The 21595-nt window shown below is 40.4% G+C and overlaps 2 protein-coding genes and 1 long non-coding RNA gene across 9 annotated transcripts in view; 2 read left to right on the top strand and 1 right to left on the bottom strand.

The window, feature by feature from the left end:
* Window positions 1-9417, top strand: part of ssh1b (slingshot protein phosphatase 1b) — a 24504-nt gene extending 15087 nt beyond the window's left edge. Inside the window, exons 8-14 of one of the 2 annotated variants that reach the window (XM_023270031.3) lie at window positions 170-263; window positions 1217-1345; window positions 1447-1493; window positions 2788-2934; window positions 3452-3652; window positions 3835-4465; window positions 4599-9417. In XM_023270031.3, coding sequence (XP_023125799.1) covers window positions 170-263; window positions 1217-1345; window positions 1447-1493; window positions 2788-2934; window positions 3452-3652; window positions 3835-4465; window positions 4599-5210 — 1861 coding nt within the window. In that variant the 3' untranslated portion in view covers window positions 5211-9417. The remainder of the gene's footprint in view (window positions 1-169; window positions 264-1216; window positions 1346-1446; window positions 1494-2787; window positions 2935-3451; window positions 3653-3834; window positions 4466-4598) is intronic. The other variant, XM_023270030.3, reaches the window with a different exon arrangement.
* The window catches only part of LOC111568391 (uncharacterized), a 27118-nt gene extending 7251 nt beyond the window's left edge, over window positions 1-19867 (bottom strand). Inside the window, exons 1-3 of one of the 3 annotated variants that reach the window (XR_004847306.2) lie at window positions 19260-19867; window positions 19043-19161; window positions 16426-16517 (exon numbers count right to left, since the gene is read on the bottom strand). This is a non-coding gene — a long non-coding RNA (uncharacterized LOC111568391). The remainder of the gene's footprint in view (window positions 1-16425; window positions 16518-19042; window positions 19162-19259) is intronic. The other 2 variants (XR_008604533.1, XR_004847307.2) reach the window with 2 other exon arrangements.
* The window catches only part of coro1cb (coronin, actin binding protein, 1Cb), a 23111-nt gene continuing 14608 nt past the window's right edge, over window positions 13093-21595 (top strand). The window contains exon 1 of one of the 4 annotated variants that reach the window (XM_023270025.3): window positions 13093-15141. In XM_023270025.3, the coding sequence (XP_023125793.3) occupies window positions 13209-15141 (1933 nt within the window). In that variant the 5' untranslated portion in view covers window positions 13093-13208. The other 3 variants (XM_023270028.3, XM_023270029.3, XM_023270026.3) reach the window with 3 other exon arrangements.

The following is a 21595-nucleotide window of genomic DNA, read 5'->3' as shown; positions in this document are numbered from 1 at the left end:
ACCAGCCGAGGTGTAACATGCCAGACATGTTTATGTCATTAGTCAATATAGTGGATCTCAGTGCTTTGGACACTAGCTGGGTCTGGCCTTTGTCTTCATGGGGGGAAATGTGTTGCTATTATGTTAATTTTCATTCAGACAGCAGCACTGATGTATTGACTCATTACAGGCCAACTGAGCGAGAGAGGACGGAGTGTCTCATTAAAGCCAAATTACGCAACATCATGATGTTCCAAGACCTGGAAAACATCACTTCCAAGGAGGTACGTATCAAATCAACACCTCGACACTGTGTCTTATTGCTCTACACCTTTCATTAATGCTGGACTTGATATTTTGATTAAAGATGATAATTAACTGTGTTCAACCGTTTTTAAGTGTACACTTAGAATTTGTTTGTCATGGCAGACCTTAGTTTTTATTCGTTCTGACTATAAATGCATCATTTAAAGTCTTCTGAATAGTGTTTTCAAAAATTATTTCACCTTAACCCTCTGAACTACAAAACCTGCCAGTGGGTTTGAAAAGCATGTTATCGTCTAAAAACAATCACCAATATTACACTATTTACAACACAAGGCTGAAAGCTGTAGAATTACTAATCAATAACATGCCTTTTCATCAGGAGGTTTTACTAAATGTAAGTTTACAATCATGCTTTGTCATCAAAATTACTTTATTCTTCATGTCTAATTCAGAGACATGCCAAAAAATAAACCATTTACCAGTTTCTATTTAAAAGAGAAACATTTCTGTGCTCCTTGGTACAACTGTAAAGAACTGCAGACTGTGTTTTCATAAAGCACGAATGAAAGATGTCACTAGTATACTATCTACAGTATGTAGAGTTACCTTTTTTTCCAGTAACACCTGTGGGCACCTGAGAAAGAAATTCAACTTTTGTTTTTCTTTTTTATGATTTTGGTACTATAATTGTGTCATACCACACAGAAGGCATTTTTGAGTTCTTTCTACTAGTCATAGATGTCCTGTTCACATAGAAGTGCTGGACTTTATATTGCAGTGAAAAATGAGCCCGAAGTGAGTAAAAAAAATTAAACAAGCTAAAAAAGTCCAGAAACTTTTTGGGGTTGAGAGAGTTAAATAAAGATAATAATTCATTTAAAAACCAAGCACTGCTACTTGACTCATTGTGGGAAATGCACTGTGAAACCATGTTTTAGGGAAATAATTCCTGCTAATTCCTCCTCCTCAGATCCGTAACGAGCTGGAGCAGCATATGAGCTGCAACCTGAAAGAATACAAGGAGTTCATAGACAACGAGATGCTTCTGATCCTCGGCCAGATGGACAAGGCCACGCTTATTTTTGATCACGTTTATTTGGTGAGTTGTTTTTTTTTTTTACTTGTTTAAATTTAATGTGTTTTTGTGTTGTAGTCTTCTGATTATTCTGAATCAGTTTCTGTTTTTTTATTCCTCTGTAGGGCTCTGAGTGGAATGCTTCTAACCTGGAAGAACTACGGGACTGTGGGTCAGCTGATAGCTTTTTTATTATTTAATAATGAATGTTTTACTCATGTATGTCTTTTCTTACAATATTTATCTGTTTATTTCTGAAATTTGCCATTGTGTGTAAATGCAGTACATTTACCTTTCTCATGGAATTAATTAGCATGTTACTTAAATAGTTAGATTATGTGTATTTCAAAAGATGCATGTTTATACTCCCATTTAATAAAGTCTCACTATAAAATTGAACACAACTCAGATCTGTTGTGCTTAATACTAGGGATGTCTGATAATATTGGACCAAGATTGGCATAAAAATGTAATATTGGTCAATATTGTTGTAGGGTTTTTTTGCCTATAATGAAAACCGATAACATAATGCATTGGAAAGCCTTGTTGCATTTGAGAACGCATCCAATGGGGCATCACAGTAAAATTAGGCCTGATGTGTTAATTCCACAACAGGAGATATGTGATGTTACCTAAAATTAGATAAATAGCCCACATATATCAGTATTGGTTGATATTGGAATTAAAAATTGAGAGTTGGACAATATCAGCATATCGATTATTAGCAAAAAAGCCAACATCGGACATCCCTACTTAATACAAAATTAAAAAACATTTTCAAAGCTGTTGCAAAATGACGTGTTTGATCTTCAAATAGCACATGAAAATTGAAATCCAAACTGACAAAAAACAGTGTTGGACTCTGTGCTGAAGTCTTTACCTCAGATTAGGAGGCAGAATTTGATCAGTGCACTGTATTGAACCCAGTAAATTTAATAAAGTAATGTCTCGATCTGGGGCTGCACAGTGGCGTAGTGGTTAGCACTTTCGCCTTGCAGCTAGAAGATCCCTGGTTCGCGTCCCGGCTTTCCCGGGATCTTTCTGCATGGAGTTTGCATGTTCTCCCTGTGCATGTGTGGGTTCTCTCCGGGTACTCCGGCTTCCTCCCACAGTCCAAAAATATGCTGAGGTTAATTGATCATTCTAAATTGCCCGTAGGTGTGAATGTGAGAGTGCTTGTTTGTCTCTGTATGTAGCCCTGCGACAGACTGGTGACCTGTCTAGGGTGTCCCCTGCCTTCACCTGAGTCAGCTGGGATAGACTCCAGCCCCCCCCGCGACCCTAGTGAGGATTAAGCAGTGTATAGATAATGGATGGATGGATGTCTCGATCTCACAGTTTATTCTTGGGACAACACACACATGCATAATCAGTGCTGCAGCAGTTCAGGTTATTTGTCATTTGTGTTAACAGTAAAACTGATCAGCAATAGAGATAAAACTAACATGTTGTTGCTTTGGTTACAGGGTGGGTTACATTCTGAATGTAACCAGAGAGATTGACAACTTCTTCCCAGGGATGTTTTCGTATCACAATGTTCGAGTGTACGATGAGGACGCCACCGACCTACTGGCCCACTGGAACGACACCTACAACTTTATTGTCAAAGCCAAGTGAGAGTCTGCACATATAAACAAACAGGGATCTTTTGGGGTGGATTAGACAGAATTTAGATTACTGAAGAAGAATTTGATCAGAGTTTGCACTTTGGCATTAATAGAGGCTGTTTTAAGTCGTAATTTTTCAGTCACCGCAGTTTGACAAACTCACATCATTCTCTCCAACTACTGAGGCTGCGATCACACAAGACATATTCTTGTCCTCCCCAAATGCAAGACGTGGTTGGGAGTTGTGCCAGTAACAGTGATGTGAAATGGTGCATCAGTCTGGTTGCTATGCAACTGTCTGACCATGTTAACCTGAGGTGAAAACGGATGTATGTAAAAATAAAAATGGAAAAAAATCAACGTGAGATATGTGGAGCGTTCATGGTAGAATTCTAAAGCCACATCCAGAAATAAAACACATTTATCTGCTGATCTATTGGATTTGACAAAACATTTTAATTACCACACTATGCTTTTGTCAACTACAGTGAAAAATTGAACTTTTCTTTTTCCTGTCCAATAGGAAGAATAATTCCAAGTGCCTGGTGCACTGTAAGATGGGGGTGAGCCGGTCTGCCTCTACAGTTATTGCCTATGCAATGAAGGAGTACGGCTGGTCTCTGGAGAAAGCCTACAACTTTGTCAAGCAGAAACGGAGCATAGCTCAGCCGAATGCTGGCTTCATGAGACAGCTGGCAGAATATGAGGGAATCCTAGATGCCAGGTAAGCAGGTCTACAGTTTCAATCTCTGCGAGTTCAAATCTGTGTTTTTTATTTATAGTGCAGCCAAGATCATGGGATGTGACGGTGACAGTACACATACTGCTGACATTACCAAAATGTAACGGTGCTTTGTGAAGCTTTCGGAGTGTTTATCAGTTCACAAATATTCTTTTCTTTCATAGCAAACAACGTCACAACAAACTATGGAGGCCCGAAACAGATGAGGAGGGAGGAGATGATTTACAAGCGTCTGGCCACTGCACTGGTGGAGAGGAGACGCCGGTGCTCAGAGAGGAGGAGGCCTGGGGAGGCTGCGGGGCATCTCCCTGCAGGGTTATGGGTCTGGAGATGGAACCCCTCGACTCTCTGAACTACAATTATTACTTCAGGCGTTTGTCAGACTCTGCACTCGACAGTGAGCCCTCCACCCCAGTGCGAGGTCCCCCTCTGCTAGGTATGGAGAGAGTTTTCATTGAAATCGAAGATGTGGAAAGAGACGCCCTGTTGGAGGACGAAGGTTTCCCCATGGCCCATTTAGCCCTGCCTGGTGAGGGCACAGCAGCCCAGACTTGCGGGCGCCTTGATCCGCTGGAGGACATGAGACTGAGGCTTGAGTTCAGCACTTTGGAGGAAGAGGATGAGGAAGAAGCCAAGAAAGAGGAAGCTGAGATGGCAGCCTTGGCTCAGACCCCTGGAAATTCAGATGCAAAGGAGGCTGAGCGGAGCGAGGAGAGCCGGTTAGGCTTAGCCAATCTGAACACAAACAACAGCAACCGCCTTGCAGCCAAGCGTAGCTGTCCAGCAGCTTTTGACGTGAGTTAAGCATATACATCTTTTGGTAAAACTGTTTTCATGCCAGCAGCAAATTTAATGTTACTTTTGCAACTTCTGTATGCCACTGCCACTGACCGTACACTGTGTTCTGTTCCAATTTTGATCTGTTTAGGACAGTGCTAGCACAGGAAACCCTTTAAAAGTGAAGCCTTCCTATCAGTCCTGTAAAGACTGCATGCGTCTGCCACAAGGACGGCGCTGCGACCGTCCAGCAGGAGGCCGATCCCACCGCCTTAACCCCTCCCGCCACTGCACTGTCCCCTCCATATGCATAGATCCGCCCGGGACAAATTTTGCTTCCACCTCTCTTCTGCAGTCTCTGCCAACCCCTTCGGTAGTCCCATCTAACCTGGTCCAGCCCTGTGCTCATCTGTACCGCTGTGCCACCTGCACCCCGAGCGTCGCATCTGTCCCTCCTCTAACCAACCAACAGAAACTGGTCTCACCCATGAACTGTGAGGAGACGCCCACTGACCGGAGCTCAGTGGAGGCGGAGGACATGGATGAACCGCAGGGGGGCGATGTGGGAGAGCAGGTATTAAGGGAGAGCGCTGAGGCTGAACCTGGTGGTTTAGTTGAGCTCCCTCAGGAGGCTCTGGCTCTACAAATGCCAGGACTGGGGATAGAGTTTGGTCTGGAACTGATGCGACAAAGGGCTGAGCAGCTCGAGAAGATGCCAAGTCTGGCCATGGAAGGCCAGCTCCCAGTCGGGCCTCTGCCTTAATATAACGGCTGGAGCATAGATAAGATAGAGGAAGTGGCCTACCACTGCCTCAATCTCTATGATGGCTGTGAGATATTAGATAACCACTGCTGGTGGAAGCTCTGCGCTGACCTCTGCTGTAATGTCTTGGCCTCCTGGCTCAGTTTTAACTAGCTGCAGCAGCTCTCTGAGTGTCCCGTCATCGACTGAAGGGATTAAGATCCACAGGAGGCTGCTTGTTTTCGCCATGTGCTAAAGGCCTCGATGCTTCTGTCCATGTCGGGATGGAAAACTTTCTCATGTCCTTCATCTGTCCCTCAGATGTAATTGAGGGCTCTTTGAACCTGCCCCCACCACCACACATGCAGGATCGTCACCACATCCCAGTGGAGATGAGCATTATGCTGCCATTTGACCTCCAACAGACAGGTTTGGCAAGACAGCGGTGGCTTGTAAGATCTAGTTGTTGTCCCTTTCTGATATCTGACAGTGCTATAGTCGGCACATTAATGTTGATGAAAAGAAAAATACCTGAAGTTCCATGCTTCTGTCAGTGTACTGTATGTTTTCAATCCAACTCATCAACAGTATTCCAGAAGGAGCTCAGTAAATATTTACTGTTTGATCGCATCCACTCTCTCCTCACGTTGCCCCTGATATCTGAATTCTCACGTAACTTCACCTCCCTGCTGCAGCTGCTTTTGCATCACCAGAGGGCATTTCACGTGAAAGCATAGGAATTTTTTTTAAAAAAGGACATGACCACATGCAAGCCTTTTTATGCCTCTTTGTAAAGCATCGTACCTCGGACCACAAGCATCTAGGACTGTTTTGGTCAAAGACTGTTTTGTTCTCTCTGCTCAGTGGCTGGTTCACCCTGACCTCCTCCAATAAAAGTTAATGTAATCATGTACTTAAAGTGCTCAGTTTAGCCCACGCATGACTCTGCAGTATTACAAGACATATCCTCAACATGTTTAGACAGAAAAATAATCAAGTTGTCTTTCATTTTTACTTTGTAAGATTCAGATTTGTTAGTGATTGCACTGTATCAATGACAGGTGCAATCCTTCATCTTATTCGTCTTCAGCCTGAAAGAATGACAGATTGGAAGAAACAAGACTCAGACATTAACTCTGGTCAGATAACCTCTGACGTAACCAAAGCCATATCATGCTTTTCAAACCCAGAGGCTCCTGTGATAAGCATGGCTCACGTTTAATTTTTCGGTCATTTACTGAAAACCTTAAACTACCTTCCCCCTCGACCTACAGATATTTGCACACTGTTCATATATATTTTAAGCACATGAGCACAACTCTAGTATCCGTCACACAGTGCACAGACATATTTCAGATCTATAGCTATAGTACATTAATCTGAATTCATTTGAGCACAATAAACCAGAAATAGAGACCTCCAAAATAACTTTTAATAATATCTACTATATTGCTTGCAGTGGAGTCCATCCCTGTGTACAGTGTAGATTATTTGATTTAATAATCATCAGACAGTTAAGAGTCAACAGTTTTATTGATAATTTACTGTTTTCGTGATGTAAAATAAAGCTTCCTTCGCTGATGTATGAAAATTAGAAAATATTCTTAACTTACATTACTAGCACACACAGGTTTCCACATCTGTACCCCTACAATCAGTCTACAAATGTTCATTTCATTTTGTACATGTTCATATAGCCTGCTGCATATTTTTTTAACAGTTTAGTGAAAATTGTGCCACCAATCCAAAGTTGCTGTGCCACTCGGTGTTACAGTTTGGTTTTTTTTTCTGTTTGGCTGATGATGATGTGTTCCTATTGTTTTTGGCACGCTGGGTGTGCTGGAATGGTACAGAACGAGGCCTGTTGGTGTGCAGGAAAAGCACATGCAAGTTGATTTACTGTGTTTGAAGATCTTCAGTGCTTCAGGAGAAATGAAAACTGTGCAAAGAATGAATGCAAATTATTTAATTATCTTTAACTAAGGGGTTTTTTGTGTTGTTTTTATTTTTTGTAGATTTAGCTCTTTAATTAGATCAGTAGAAACTTAGACATCAATGCATCCTCTGTTCCTTCTCGTACCTTAACTGAATTTGAGGGAGCTGCAGGTTTGCTCCACTGATTAGATTTAAATATTTTAGTTTCTCCTTTAACTTGTTCTTTCCTTCTCGTGGCCATATGACCATTACGTAACGCAAGGCACAAAGAAAGCTGTTGACAGCTGCTGAAATCACACACTATTGAAATAAACCATTTTAAACAGAAAATTTTTGAAAATAAGGAAAGTTACCAAGTAGCTTTAGGCTTGCTGAAGGCTCTGAAAGAAAGATTCAAAAACTAATTTGGTGTTCTGAGCAAAATTATATGCATTCTTGCCAAAAGTTAGATGAAAAGATTGATACCACTCCTATGTAAGCATGAAGCTAGCCGTCAGCCAGTTAGCTTAGCATAAAGACTAGAAGGCAGCTAGCACTTCTTGTTTGCAGCGTTCATGCTAAGCTAAGCTAACCTGCTACTGGCTGTAGTTTCGCGTTTACTGACAGAAATCTTGTAAGCTAACTATAAGCAACAAAGCAAGTAAGCAAACTCCAAAAAATTTCAAACTATTCTATTAAAATATTAATAATATGATTCTAGTTTACTACGGACGTTCTCAGTATGCTAACGCTCTTGACAGGTGGCTAAATCCTTGCGCCCCTTGACCACAGTACGATGTTTGGTTGTTTGCTTCGTGTTTTGAACTTGTTTTTGTATTTAAGTGCCTTAACCTCGGCCTTAGCTCTGTCATGAAGCATCACAGGCTTTGCAAAGTTTCTGGGAGTGTGTTGATGGTCCGGCTTTTTGTACATTATTTACCCTCACTCCCAATAATAACCATGTATAAGTCAGCATATTATATTATGTATGCAAACACACATAAACTCATCCGCAGCAGCCTCCTCTCCCTCAATACACACACTTTGATGGACTTCCATTTATTAATAGCCTATAATGATATCGTATTTGTTTGATATTGTTGAGACTCGTGGTACATTGTTTTGGTTCAATAGCTGGCTGAAGAACCTTAATTGCTGGAATGAGAACTATCATTTACATGAAAATATCACATAGAATGGATTTAAGTCTTTGAAATTTACCAGTCTGTACATATTTTTTGTCTACAATTTGCTATTTGAGTCCATTAGGTTGCAGACGTGGTCAGTATTAAGAAAAGTACTGATGATAATGCTACTGTGTATTGAAAAATACTCATCATTGTACCACAGCAAAAAAAAAAAAAAAAAAAAAAAAAGATCATCTCTACTTTAGGCAAACGTTTTCAGGTTCTGTTTAAAATGGCTTAATTTTTTATTGCATTAGTCGCAGGCAGCAGACATCAACATGACAATCCTACTGAAGAGCCACAGGACATTAAGTCTTTGTGTCATTTCTGAAGGGGGTCCGGGTATTTATTGAGTGTATTTATCGAGCACAAGTCTGCCCCAAAGCATGTGAGCTTGAGATGAGTGAAAAATGTAGAAAATGTAAAACCTCCCTGGAAGTAAAGATTCGTTACATTGGTTTTTTGTTAACTTTTGTGTACTGTACTGTACATTGCCAATGTTCATGTGTATGCACTTTTTTCTTTTCTTTTGTCATCTTTTTTTTTTTTTTTTTTTTTTTTTTTACATTTTGTTCAAATTGTGTCCAGTCTAGTGTTTATCATGGAAATAAACGATTTTCTCTGCATAATCTGATTACTCATTTAAGTTGATTTTTGGAGGCATTTAATGTAAATAGCTCAGTGTATTTACAGATTGTGAGCAAGAAAAATGTATTTAAATGTAAAACATTTATAGGAGCACATATTTAATGACAACTGTATGAATGTAAATTAAAATTAAAATGTTGCTTAAATGCAGTTTTTAGCCAGTGCTATCACTCCTGCATATAATAATAAGGGGTCCATGATGATATAGGTACAACGTATTGTCCCAAAAAGGCTTTTCACTTTCCCCTTCAGTGAAAATCAAGTTTTTTTTAACCTAACGTCCATATGGTGCTTTGTATACACTCATCGGCCACTTTATTAGGTACACCTGTTGCTTGTTAACACAAATAGCTAATCAGCCAGTCAAGTGATGTTGGTTACTATCAAGAAAACTATGAAAACTGTCTAGATATCAGCTCTTAAATTAAACTCTTATGAGCTATTATTGTTGTTCTCATTATATTTGTCCAAACAAATATACCTTTACTTGTACCAGGCATTAAAATGAACAAGAAATTGAAGAAAACAAGGGTGGTCTAATAAATTTTCCATGACTCTATGTGCATAAATCAGTACTGACATCAGCAATCAGTCAAAATAAGTTGGAAAATATCAGTATGTGAGATATCAACAAAAATCCAATACTGTGCATCCCTAATAATAACTAAAGCAACTTTAGGTGAAAAATATCATGAGATCTATGTCTGAAAACTGCAGTTTTTGAAAGGTATCTGATTTTTGCAATGTACTGTACCTTGCACATGAATTGACTCTAGTCTTCTGGCCTTCACTTGCTCTTTTGGTTAAATGGTCACAGTAGAGAGTGCTCTTATTGAATTAGTCAAATGAAGTCTGACATCATGGGGCAGGTGACAGCTAAAGCAAAACATCTCCCAGAAAGTCCTGCAGACCAACAGGCAGCAACATCAGCGTGAAGCATCCACCTCAGTAAGTATCTATCTGTTGAAATCTGTTACTTATCATTTTTATGTCACAAAACTGCTGACAGGTAATTGTTTGAAGGGAAGAATAATTAACATGAAGAATATAGTCAGTATTGACTGTCAAGGTAAATGTACAGTAACAGGCCAGGAGCAAAATGTGAAAAGTTACCATTTTCTATATTAATCGGATTTGTTTTTCATTTAAGGTGTCAAAAAGTGTCATGCCCGTATCTAAACATATTGAAATATATTGTTAAAGTTGAAGAAAGACCTGGTGTATTGCATAAGTCCACTGTGCCACCTTAAAATCTATCTTTCAATGACGGATAAAAGTCCTGCCTTACAGAATGCTATGGAAATTTTACTGTCAAATTAGATTATGTATCTGAATACCATCCTGTTGTACCGACTGTTTGAATTTTAGCTGAGAGTTAACAGTCCAAAGTAAAGGCACGGTATTTTGGTATAGCCTATCGTGAGACCGGCTTAATAGTTAGTGTACTCTAAGTCACAAGTCTCTTATAAAACCGCGCTTACTATTGGAGGCATGAGAGCCACAAGAAGAGGGAATGGAAAGAGCGATAGAAAGAGAATGAGGGAGGGGATTTCACAAGCCAATGTCACAGATGCCTCCCACTGCTGCCATTATAACACATCCATCCCAAAATAACACTTTGGATACAGTAAAGCTGCAAGTCAAGCCAGTGGATTGTTGTCAGCCTCGTAGCAGAAATCCAGAGCTGCAGTCGATCAATGTTGGCTGGTTGAAAGACAAAAGCTGCTTCACATAGGAAGGAATAAGGTTGTTCTCACAGGTTCCCATCAGATGAATGAAGTAACTCCTAACTGAAAGTGGCATTTACATCAACCATTTATAAATACTTTTAAGTAGCTATTTGAGTAGCTTATTAAGTTGCTATTTAAAGTGTAAATTTATTTTTATAAATATATGGTGAATTGCAATTCTTTCCACCTGTTTTAGCTACCTGTTTGACCATTATTTGTGGCCAATTCACAGCTAATTTAGTACCCACTGTATGTCTCTGGATGGAAGAACAAACATTTAATTTATAGATGGACCCGAGTCAGTTTCAGGGGAACAGTTTAATTTATGTTTGTCACTAGTTTAAGCAGCAGTCAGTCACTTCTGCTTCCTCACTCATCTTTACGCCAACAAAATTGGTACTATGATTATTATTAATTAAGAAAAAATTTTCATACGGCAGCCTGACATTTCATATATGTGAGATACAGAGATCAAGCCTAAATTTAGTGTGTGTTTCTACTAAACTAGGAAACTTTCCCTACCAGTTGTGGATGTTAATACAAGTACCAATACAGCAATGTCAAAATACTTCATTGCAAGTCCTGTATTTTAAGTATTAAAATATAAGTACTGGTTTGATCCTTCTGGCTGATCATTGTATTACTATTAATAAAGCATCAGTGTGTCAGGACCATCTTATTATTGTAGCTGCTGCAGGTTTGAACTATTTTCTATACAGTTTTATTATATACTGCACTAAATCACCACAGTATAACATCAGTTCAGCTAAACTTCTGGGATATCAATCTGTCCAGTGAATGAAGTGCTCCCTTAAATTATTGAGCAGTGCACATACAGAGATACCAGATATATCTGTGGGGTTGTAAGATGATTAATAGGAGAAGAAAGAAGAAAATGCGCAAATCTGTTGTTGGCCTTTTGTCCATTCTTTGGTTTTTGGGTGATGTGGTGCCATTTGAATGCCATTAACAACTCATAGACATCTGAAGCATGATTTCAACAACACACTGCTTTTTGTAAAATGCCAGAGGCTAAAAAAAAAGCTGGAAACAAAAATGTGTTGCATTTGAAAATCTTGTTATGTTATCTGTTATGTAAAATCTGTCAAGTAAACGTAGCAGAGAAGAAATTATATGTCTCTCAGAAATGTAGCAGAGTGGAATTATATAGTAGCATAAAATAGAAATATTCAACTTGAGTACAAGTACCTTCAAAGTTGTACTTAAGTATAGTAACTGAGTTAATATACGTAGTTACTTTAGACTACTGGCGCTTACATGTTTATTTGTAGGCTAAGAATACCCACTGCACATGCCACATGCCACAAACGCCTGTTGAGCTGTTTTCCTTTGTAATAATCTCCGTTACACCATCCATCATGTCTGCGGTTAAACTGTGCTCTCATCAAACTCTGGACAAACAATTGAGCTGAGAAGTCGAAGCATTCGTGACGCGAATCATGTATCCTGGGTGACCTTTCTGTGGACCCCGTCACCAAAACAATCATAAACATTCAGATAGTCCGAAGGGCGGCACATACAGCACAAACACGCCTTGTCTCCAGAGCTTTAATTGACAGCGCGTGACGTCTCACAAAGGGACATGCTGGCCCAAAACCGGTAATTAAATCCACAAATCATACTCAACAAGGCTCTGATGTAATTCATTAATATGGTTTCAAAGAATAGGAAAATGATTCCGAATGATTTATTGCTGATGTAATTGTCAGAAGATATTGTATCATATTTGCTCCAACTGCTGTGTCTGACCTTGGCACCTGCCATCTGACCTCTTATCTAACTTGTCTTGTTTCTTTTTTGGCCTCCTGACTCACTGGCAGCCATCAGACCTACTTAATTATAGCCACCACAGCATTCCTTCCTGACAGAATAGGCAGAGATAGACAGAGAGGCCTCGGGAGGGCAAGTGTGAACTGTGTAGAAGAATGGACAAAAATAGAGATAAACTCAAGATAGTCGGCGAAAGAGAGCAATGCCTGTTGTGTGAATTCATTTCACTGGGATGGGGCTGCACATCGTTGTGACTTGCTTATAAACCTTCTGCTGTCTTGACATTTGTGTCTGTGTTTTCCTAATGCCAAGCCAGAGCATCAGTCATGGGCCAGAAGCTGCAGAAGCTGGAGGAACAAGATGAAGATTCCTCGGAGCAAACTGAAGAAACAGAGCAGTCAGAGGTCGCAGAGCAAGACGAGAAACACAGCATTCAGGACGATGGCAGTTTCACAAGCCCTCGGAGTATTGGTGGGATTAGCAGGATCAGTGTTGGCAGCCCGGCCACTGGGGAGCTTACAGTCACTTCTGCACGTACAGACCCCCAAACTGGGCAGCCAATCGGGCCTCTAGGGCAGCAGGAGCACCCTCTGAACACCAGGAGAGAGTGGGTGGGTGGAGACAGGGAGGGCGACACTCCAACTGTAGAGGAGTCAAAAACTGCCTTGAGTTCGAAGGAGACAAGACAAACTTTAAACAATAAACAAGGCTCTGAGAATAAGGCTGTGGCCTGCTTTGGGACTACAGCTATGGAGAAGCAAGGAAATCAGAAGAAATCAGAAGTTGACCATAGTAAATTAGGTCCTCAAACAAGAGGTGTAACAGCCTCCTGCAATTCTAATAGTGAGGAAGACTTTGTGGTGCTGGAAAAGGATGAAACTTGGATGTCACCTGATGGAGGAAACAACACTGTTTTTGGTGACAGGATAAAAATAGAGAAGACTCAATCGTCTATTAAAAGAGGAGCTGAGGAAGACACTTTCAGCCTTCAAGAACCTTCCAGGAATACGCATCCAGAAAAGGGTAATGACAAGAAAAGCAGAAGAAAGTCTGACACTCCTTTAGCCACAACTGACAGTGTGGACGCACACGCTAGGAGTTCATCCGCCGCCTGTTTTGAGAAGGAAATGGGTCAACATTTGGTTGAAGTGACAGGCAGCAGGTGTCAGCTAAAAGGAGGCAGTCGTGTCAGAGCTGCCCACAGTGAGACAACTGGTGGAGGAAAAGCAGAGAGGGAGCAAACCTTGAATGACCAGAACAAGCAGGAGCACCTGTCAACACGAGACAAATCTGAAAATCAGGATAAGGAAAGCCAGAGTTCAGGGTGTGTTGCACAACAAATCGATCCGTCCTATCAGAGCAAGTTTGCCAGTGTTGTCTCTAGGAGGGTTAAAGAAGGAGTCACGGCCGCTCTGTGTTCATCTACCAAGAAAGATGACAGCCAAGCATTCGAATCCCACCCTCCGAAGGCCGTGACCCCTCACTCTGTAATACCGCAACTGCAAGACAATCCCTCATTTTCCCTGGAACAATGTGATTTGATACCTTATCCTCTTCTGCCAGGGAATGAAGGCTGTGATGGAAAACAGGTCGCGAGCTTAAAGAGGGAGAGCGAGCTCGTCTGCTTCTCAGCTATCATCATGCCACCACCTTTAACTCATCTGTTGCCCAAGAAAGACACAACGATGGCAACGCAACTCGGCACAAGCACGGTACATTCACAAGACACCACTTCTGCCTCATCCGATTCCAAAGACGACGAGTCAATGCCAAAAGAAAAGCCCAAAGTTAAAGGCCCACCTCCACCTGTCCCCAAAAAACCTAAAAACCCATTTATAAGGCTCAAAACTGCACAGTTAATGTCTACTGATGTGCAAAGAAGAGGCAAAGATCATCCACGCTCAGAGGAGAGGGTCAAGAGGAGACATACTTTTCATTTTAATCAAAAACTTCCATGCAACACTCCAAAGAATCAGGACATGTGCTTGCTGTGGGATGAAAGAGGAACTTATACCGCACCAAATGACTTTCGTCGACAGTCAGCGGACATTAGCTTGTGGGACCATCTTTCGCTTGGGTACATGGATGAACGATACGGAGATATGGTCGACTTTGACTACTGTGCACGAATGGAAAAACTGTCTCCAGAAGAAGAGACAGAAAACTTGGACATGTTGCAGAGAAGAGTATTTCTGGAGAGACGATCCAAGTGTAAATGGTCGCCTCCTCCTGTTGCAAAAAAGCCCCAAAATCGTTTAGCCTCCACAGAGACTCAACACATACCTGAAGATGCATCAGACAAGGAAACTGAAAGACCAAAACCTGCTTGTTCAGTGAAAAGAGAAATGCAACCCGAGCTCCGATCTGAAAGAATGCGCACACAGGTTGGCGACGACAGCCACATTAAGTATCGTAACTTTAAAGATATAACGGATCAAAGACATGAACGAAATGCAGATATTGACAGTGAGGTGGGTTCTTACAAGCCTGTGTCGGAAATTGTCAAAGAAACAAACCAAATGCAGAAACATCAGGGCCGGATTAAACCTGAAGGGGCCAAAGCTCAGGTTCGTGTGGCAGAACAGAGTCCAAGTGTGAAAGTTTCCCAAATGAAAAATGCCTTTGATGTCCCCAAGAAATCCAAAGAGAGACCAGCAGAATTGCAACCATCTCCAAAGAAAGGTGAGTACTTTGGACTATCAGTGCTTAGATACACCACTTTTGTTTTTTAATGACCAAATAATGAATGAATTATAAAATCAATGGTCTAGTTACGAGTAAAAAATTAAAGAGTGATTAAGACTGGCTATGACATTCTGAAACTATAGCTGAGTGGATGCCATTGAAATCTTAAGATGGTCCAATCAATATTTTCATATTGATATTGGATCAGCTACATGTAATGTGAAGAGTCACTTGTCATGGCACAACCCACGGAGAATTTACTGCCCTTCTCTTCAACTCTAACCCTAGCCCAAGGAGCTTTTTTCTTCTTCTTTAAGCTGATTTTCTAACTGCCCAGGCAGCACTAAATCGGAAACAGAAAGTTAGCAAGTTAGTGATCCTAGTGGAGCATTTAGCTAATAACCAAATGTTTCCTGATGAAGTTAGTAGAGAGCATAACAGACCTAAAACAATACAAAACATTGGGCTTATATTCACAAAATGTGCAGAGATACACAACTAAATTAGTGTTACTGTTACTCAATATCTAATGGATGGTTAATTAGTCAGCTAACATAATAGTGGTGTCCTGGTTTAGCCCTTTTGTTTGTTTTACTTAAACATGTACATTAATTTAAAAAACTGTTATTCATGCTAAATGAAACAGAAGTGCACAACTCTATGTCAGTAAAAAAGCAACAAAATGTAAGTCTAGTCAATGGTTGAAAGCAACTAAGTGTATGTACCCAATTACTGTACTAAATGACAGTTTTACACAGCAAAATATTGTACATTCTACTCCAGCTACATTTATTTTACTGCTTTGCTTTCACACAATGGATAAAATAACAACCCTTTCAAATACAGCACACTGTTAAACCAGCAATTTCCAACCTTTTTGGATTCTGACATCTTAGAAATCAATATGCAGTTGGGATCACATTTCATATGTCTACGAGTTGTTAACAGATCACACATTATAATCATATATACATCATAAAACTGCATATACAGTTATCCAAATTAGCTCCAACTACAGGAGCTACAACTAACACACTAACGCTTTAGTATCTTTAGTTGTAGTAGTTTTCATATAGGGCTTTTACTTGGGATGGAGTAGTTTTTACTTTGCTGTATTGTTACTTTTACTTAAGTATATGATTTGAATACTTCTCCCACCTCTTAGTCAAGTTAAGTAATAAACAGCATCTACATTCTTGGTCCTAATTCTATTATCAGTCTTGAAATGGAGCCTCCAGTTCCCACCTAGGTGTTAATGTGATTATGAATGCATTTGTCTACCTTATAATCCTTGCGGCAGCTTTGGAAACAGTCCCTGAGGATTTCCCTTCCTTCTGTTTATGCATTTTGGGATAGGCTCCAAATCCGCTGCCCTTATAGAACCAGCAGGTTAAAAACAAATGCAAATACATTATCTTTCTGTCTTCTATAACTCCCATCAATTCATTTACAATTTAAACAACCTGTTAGATTAACATTCTTATATCATTTCTGTCAATAGCATTATTAGACAATGGTCAATATGCAGGTGTCTTTATATTACAATAACTTGAGACACATTCACTACACTCAGATGATCTACTTTTTGTTAATTATTTGACTTCTAGCACTAAGTGGTTGCACCTGTGTTGAATTAGGTGAGTCACTTAATATGGATGGATACTTATGCACTTATTTTACATTTCAGGATTTTGTTTAACATTATTTCATAGAAATCTGTTTTCACTTTGACATAAAAGGCAAATTACATTGCCAATTATCCAACGTAAGACACCAGTAAAAGTTAAAAGCTGGTTGAATAACTTTTAATAGGTACTATATGCATTTGATATTCGATTAGGAGAATAATTACTCAAAATATTTTAACATTTTCATCATATAGGATCAACTTTCATGCAGGCCAATGGTTTCCACAGACGCTAATCGTGATTACTGAATCATGTTCGGGATTTTGTAGTTTGCAATAACAGTCAGATAAACAATAGACAGCATTAGTTGGCATCATCAATCTGATCACTTAAAATCTGTCTGTTTACACATTTAGGCATACACTGGCAATACGTGTAACACAATAAACTCCAATTTATAAGTCACATCTACTAGGGGACAGCAAATTTGTTCAGTGATAGCATAAGGGTCAATATATAATTGCAGGACTTTTTGTGACATAGTTGACAGGTATCATAGTTGACATTTTTGCTGTTTTCAGGCCGAAAATCAACATGGCTGCCTATAACCAAACACCACATGGCATTTTTACAAAAAGATTCTTCTAAATGTTATGTTGAAATTGAAAGTTATTTATAAAGATATTGCAGTAAATCTGTTGACATGCGAAAAATCCACGCTTGACTCACACACTACTTTATATTAAATAACTCAGAAAGCCTTGGAGTCTGGCCAGTCTTTTCTTCAGGAGGAAATTACATCATGTGGAGCAGGTCATGTGATCTGGAATTAACACACTTCTTTGAGAGGTGTTTTTGTAATGGGGAACTTAGTTGAAAGTGATTTCTTGGACGCAGATACAGTTTGTTATTTTCCATATAAAATTTGATATATTGCCAAAAAAGAAATATCTGTCATGATTATCTCAACTTAATTTTTGAATAAGTTCATTTTATTATCATTTAGCTAATTAGAAAGTGGTTGCTATTAAATTTGGACGCTGATTTAGTTGACATTTTAGTGATATCCAGTCCTTTTTTATTAATAAGTGATTGTTTCCATCATAAATAGTTATGGAATTTGTAAAGACATGATCATAATGAACATAAAAAAACATGTTTTAATAAAAATGTATGCAAGATATATCCCATGGAATTCAAAAGTCCCTCAATTATAGACTGACCCATAATTACTGAAAATGCAACAGAATGAACAGTGATTTCTCTAAATACTTGTGATAGTGAATGTATGGGTAACCCACAGACTATTGGGGGGGGGGGCTTTCTTCATTGTGTTTGGACAGGACAGGCCTGGGTGGGATGGGACAGAGGGGGAAGGGAGGGACCCTTATACAAAAGATGCCGCCTGCTATTAAATCCACATTAAGGCACAGCTGAACAAAATGCACCGATTCGGGACGTCTTGTTAAAAAAAGACGCGGCAGGATCCGGCGAGAAACCCCCAGAATTCCTGCAAAAAAAACCATCCCCATCTCCAGAGCCTTGGGTAATAAAAATCTGACTTTTGCTTTTGCGCATGTGCCGTAGCCAGTCGTCAACGTATCCCATTGAATTTAATAACGAGATGAGAACAGGCGATTGCTAGTCTTCCGCAGGTGAGGAGCGGACAGGAGATGCTCTGTTTGTCCACCGGCATCCTGAAATACCACCACATTTAAAAACACTGCCTCCGGCAACACATTTGCAGCCAAGAAGGGGGGAAAAAGAGCATTGCGGCTGAGCTTTTCTTCTTCTTTTTTTGTGTGGAGACGAGGGATACTAGAGCAACGTCCTGCAGGATAAGGGCGCGCCTAAACTACCAGATTCATGTGTTGTGATTGATTACCCCCCGTGCGAACGAAAATCTTGCATAGATTTAGGAGGTAAGAAAGTGTATTCAGTATGTGCATTTTTCTTTTTTGCGTGTGCGTGTTGCGGGTTGTGCAGCATCCATGTAAGCTCGCTGGATGGGTTTGAGAATGGGAGCAGCCAAAAACGTTGGGTGGAAATATCTGCACTTGCGTCAGCTGGCAGCGGTCCACCGCAGCTAGTAGTTAGCAGCTAGCTTAAGTGATGCGTGCTAACCCGTCAGCCGTTAGGATGCAAAACACACTAAGGGGGATGTAACGGCAGCCTCATTTGCGCTAAATGTCGCCTTTTTAGTGTCGGCGAGCGGCTCTGCGTGGCTGTAACACATGAGTCCAACTTGTGTGACATTTTAAAAGACAAACCTTGCCCTCCGGTTGCCTCCTCCTGGCTCGCCGTGAAACGTCTCCGTGTCTGCCGCTGTTGAGACGGGACCAGCCCCGGCACAGCTGGCGGTGCGAAGGAACACGCTCCAAAGCTCCACCTAAAACATTAGAATTGGTTTCAAATATCATGTTGTAGCTATTTATTTATATTACCATCCCTCTAAACTTTGCTTTGCGGTGTTTTCTGGATACTCACATCTGGGGAGTCGCTCACCAAAACACAAATCTCCACCCCCCTGTTTCAGCAACGTTAGCAAATGTAGCTAAGTTACCTTTAACTGGCGTTTAAAGCTTCCCGCGGCGTTAGGGACTTAGTTTAAAATGACTGGCGAGGTCGTTTAAAATCCCAGCTTCGGTTTTAGCATTTTTCATATTTTATCTTGAAGCTAACTAGTTGTTTTCACCGGGAAGGAGGGGGGCTCGCCGCTTTGTGGTAACATCAGCTAACGTTAGCCAGCCAACCATTGTTTAAACGTTAGCACAGTGCAGCTCTTTCAGCCTCCATTCAGCCCGACCTCTCTGCAACCTCAGCCTGCAATTCAAAATATTACCAGGCCGGTGTTTTATTAAACTGAGGCTGAGCTAAAGTGATCATGGTTGCACGTTTGGTGGCACACCCGTTTATTCACAATCGCCCAGACAGTGAAATAGCAGACAGACGGGCCAGACTCCTGTAGAGCTGCTGATTACTGACATGAGAGATCACATCCTCGTTCACCTTGCCCTCTTGGACCTCAGCATTTTAGCATTACTCTGCACCTGCTGTGGCAAGGCCAAAGCACTCAGTGAACTGCTATGATTCAAGCCACCATCGCGATGCTCGGTGGTGTCCTGGTGTGTGTTTGGGCTGATGAGACCGTGTTGGGTCAGAGAGCAGCATTTGTAATGAATGGCATCAACTAAAGCCTGCAGGGCCTGAAGCAGCTCAGCTCTGTCAGCTGAATATGTGGATTGAAGGTAGCTGCTGTTTGAATGGAGCACTACTGTTGACGGAGGGAACATGCTGTTCTGGCCAGCCTTAAACTGTATTCCTGTGCTGTCCAGGCAGCGTGCAGCCGTGCAGGAACATGATCGGTGTTTACAGCTCTGGGAATTGTCTTGGGAATATCCAGGGCTAGTATTGGTTTTGTAAGAACGGGCGAGCCACCTTGAAAATGTTTATTTCTCTCATATCTCTGTGTCTGATGATAAAAATAGCTACAGATGGAAGTGCTTTTTACAGCCACATATACAACATGTTGTTATGGAAAGAGGATTCTGCATAAATTAAGATTTTTTTAAAATGTCTTCCATTTGTGCCAAGAGATGTCCATAATAGAGAATGTTATCAGATGTGTCTTTACATTGGACCATATAGACAGTGTAGATTTTGGCCGCTATGTAATATGAAGTTGTGTGGTTTCTGCCCAGTTTCGCTTTATTCATCAACTTTGGGGGGGATTAGAATTCGTCAATACGAGAGCCTGACTTTGGATATAGATATATTAGCTGATATTGTTTTTATGTTTGCAATTGATTAGGGTCATGGTTTAAAGTCCCAGCAATGAATTTCACAAACTAGTTAGCAGCACACCGTGAAGACGCAGCTTATTTCCATACCATCATCTGCTCAGCTGTGATGTGTAGTTACTCTGCTACATGTGCTGCAGATGGTGCTGAGAATATGGTAAACAACAGAGGCAAAACTACTCAGCATTTGTAAAATACCCCAAGGATCTTTTTCTGCATTATGTTCTGTAAAGAAAAAGTTTTCATATCTGTGTATATCAGACAACATATTCACCAATAATGTCAGTCAGGCTGGAATAATACTCATCTGACTATGTAGTTCACACAATAGTCACATAGAATCATACAAAAATAAATGCACACAAATAAAACAACATAAAAAGCTGTCACGTTATGCTAGTTTTAGCCACTCATGATTTGCACAACATGCACACATGAGACAAACTCTAACCAGACCAAACAACTGAATAGGCCTGTGTGGGTATATAATGAGTTTTCTGGGGCTTTAGAGCTCAAGTTGTTGAAATCATTCTATTTTCCTAAAATTAATTATAACAGGAACAGTCAGCACATGTTTGTCACTTAAAAGCCTGACATTCAGCTACAAAAGCACAGTCACAAGGGTCAAAATAAACATCTGAGCAACAAAGCTGTTTCATTAAGTAACAGCTTTAAATCCAAGGTAAATTGTGATGGTGCTGCCGGTGCAAGCGTAGCTCAGTTTTTTGCAAAGCAGCAAAACATGCTCCAGTATTGCTGAGAAAGATTTTGGAAAAACTCAGGTTTTTTTATTGGATCCAAATGGCCGTGATTCAGCTTTCCCATTGTCGAGATCTGATTTTGAATGTGAATAGCAGGTGGTACGGTGTGGCGACAGACCTGCAGCCTTTGTAACAACTCTGTATGTTGCTTCAGACTGGCAGCTTAATTATGGCCTTGAGTCACCATATTTTCCAGATAATTACACAGCAATGCAAGTCACTAAAATGGTAAAAATATATTGAAGGCAAGGTTTTCAGGGAT

Source organism: Amphiprion ocellaris, chromosome 17, assembly GCF_022539595.1.
Source record: "Amphiprion ocellaris isolate individual 3 ecotype Okinawa chromosome 17, ASM2253959v1, whole genome shotgun sequence".
Lineage (NCBI taxonomy): Eukaryota > Metazoa > Chordata > Actinopteri > Pomacentridae > Amphiprion > Amphiprion ocellaris.
The sequence above is the reverse complement of the archived record's forward strand: the minus strand, read 5'-3'. Positions and strand labels throughout refer to the sequence as shown.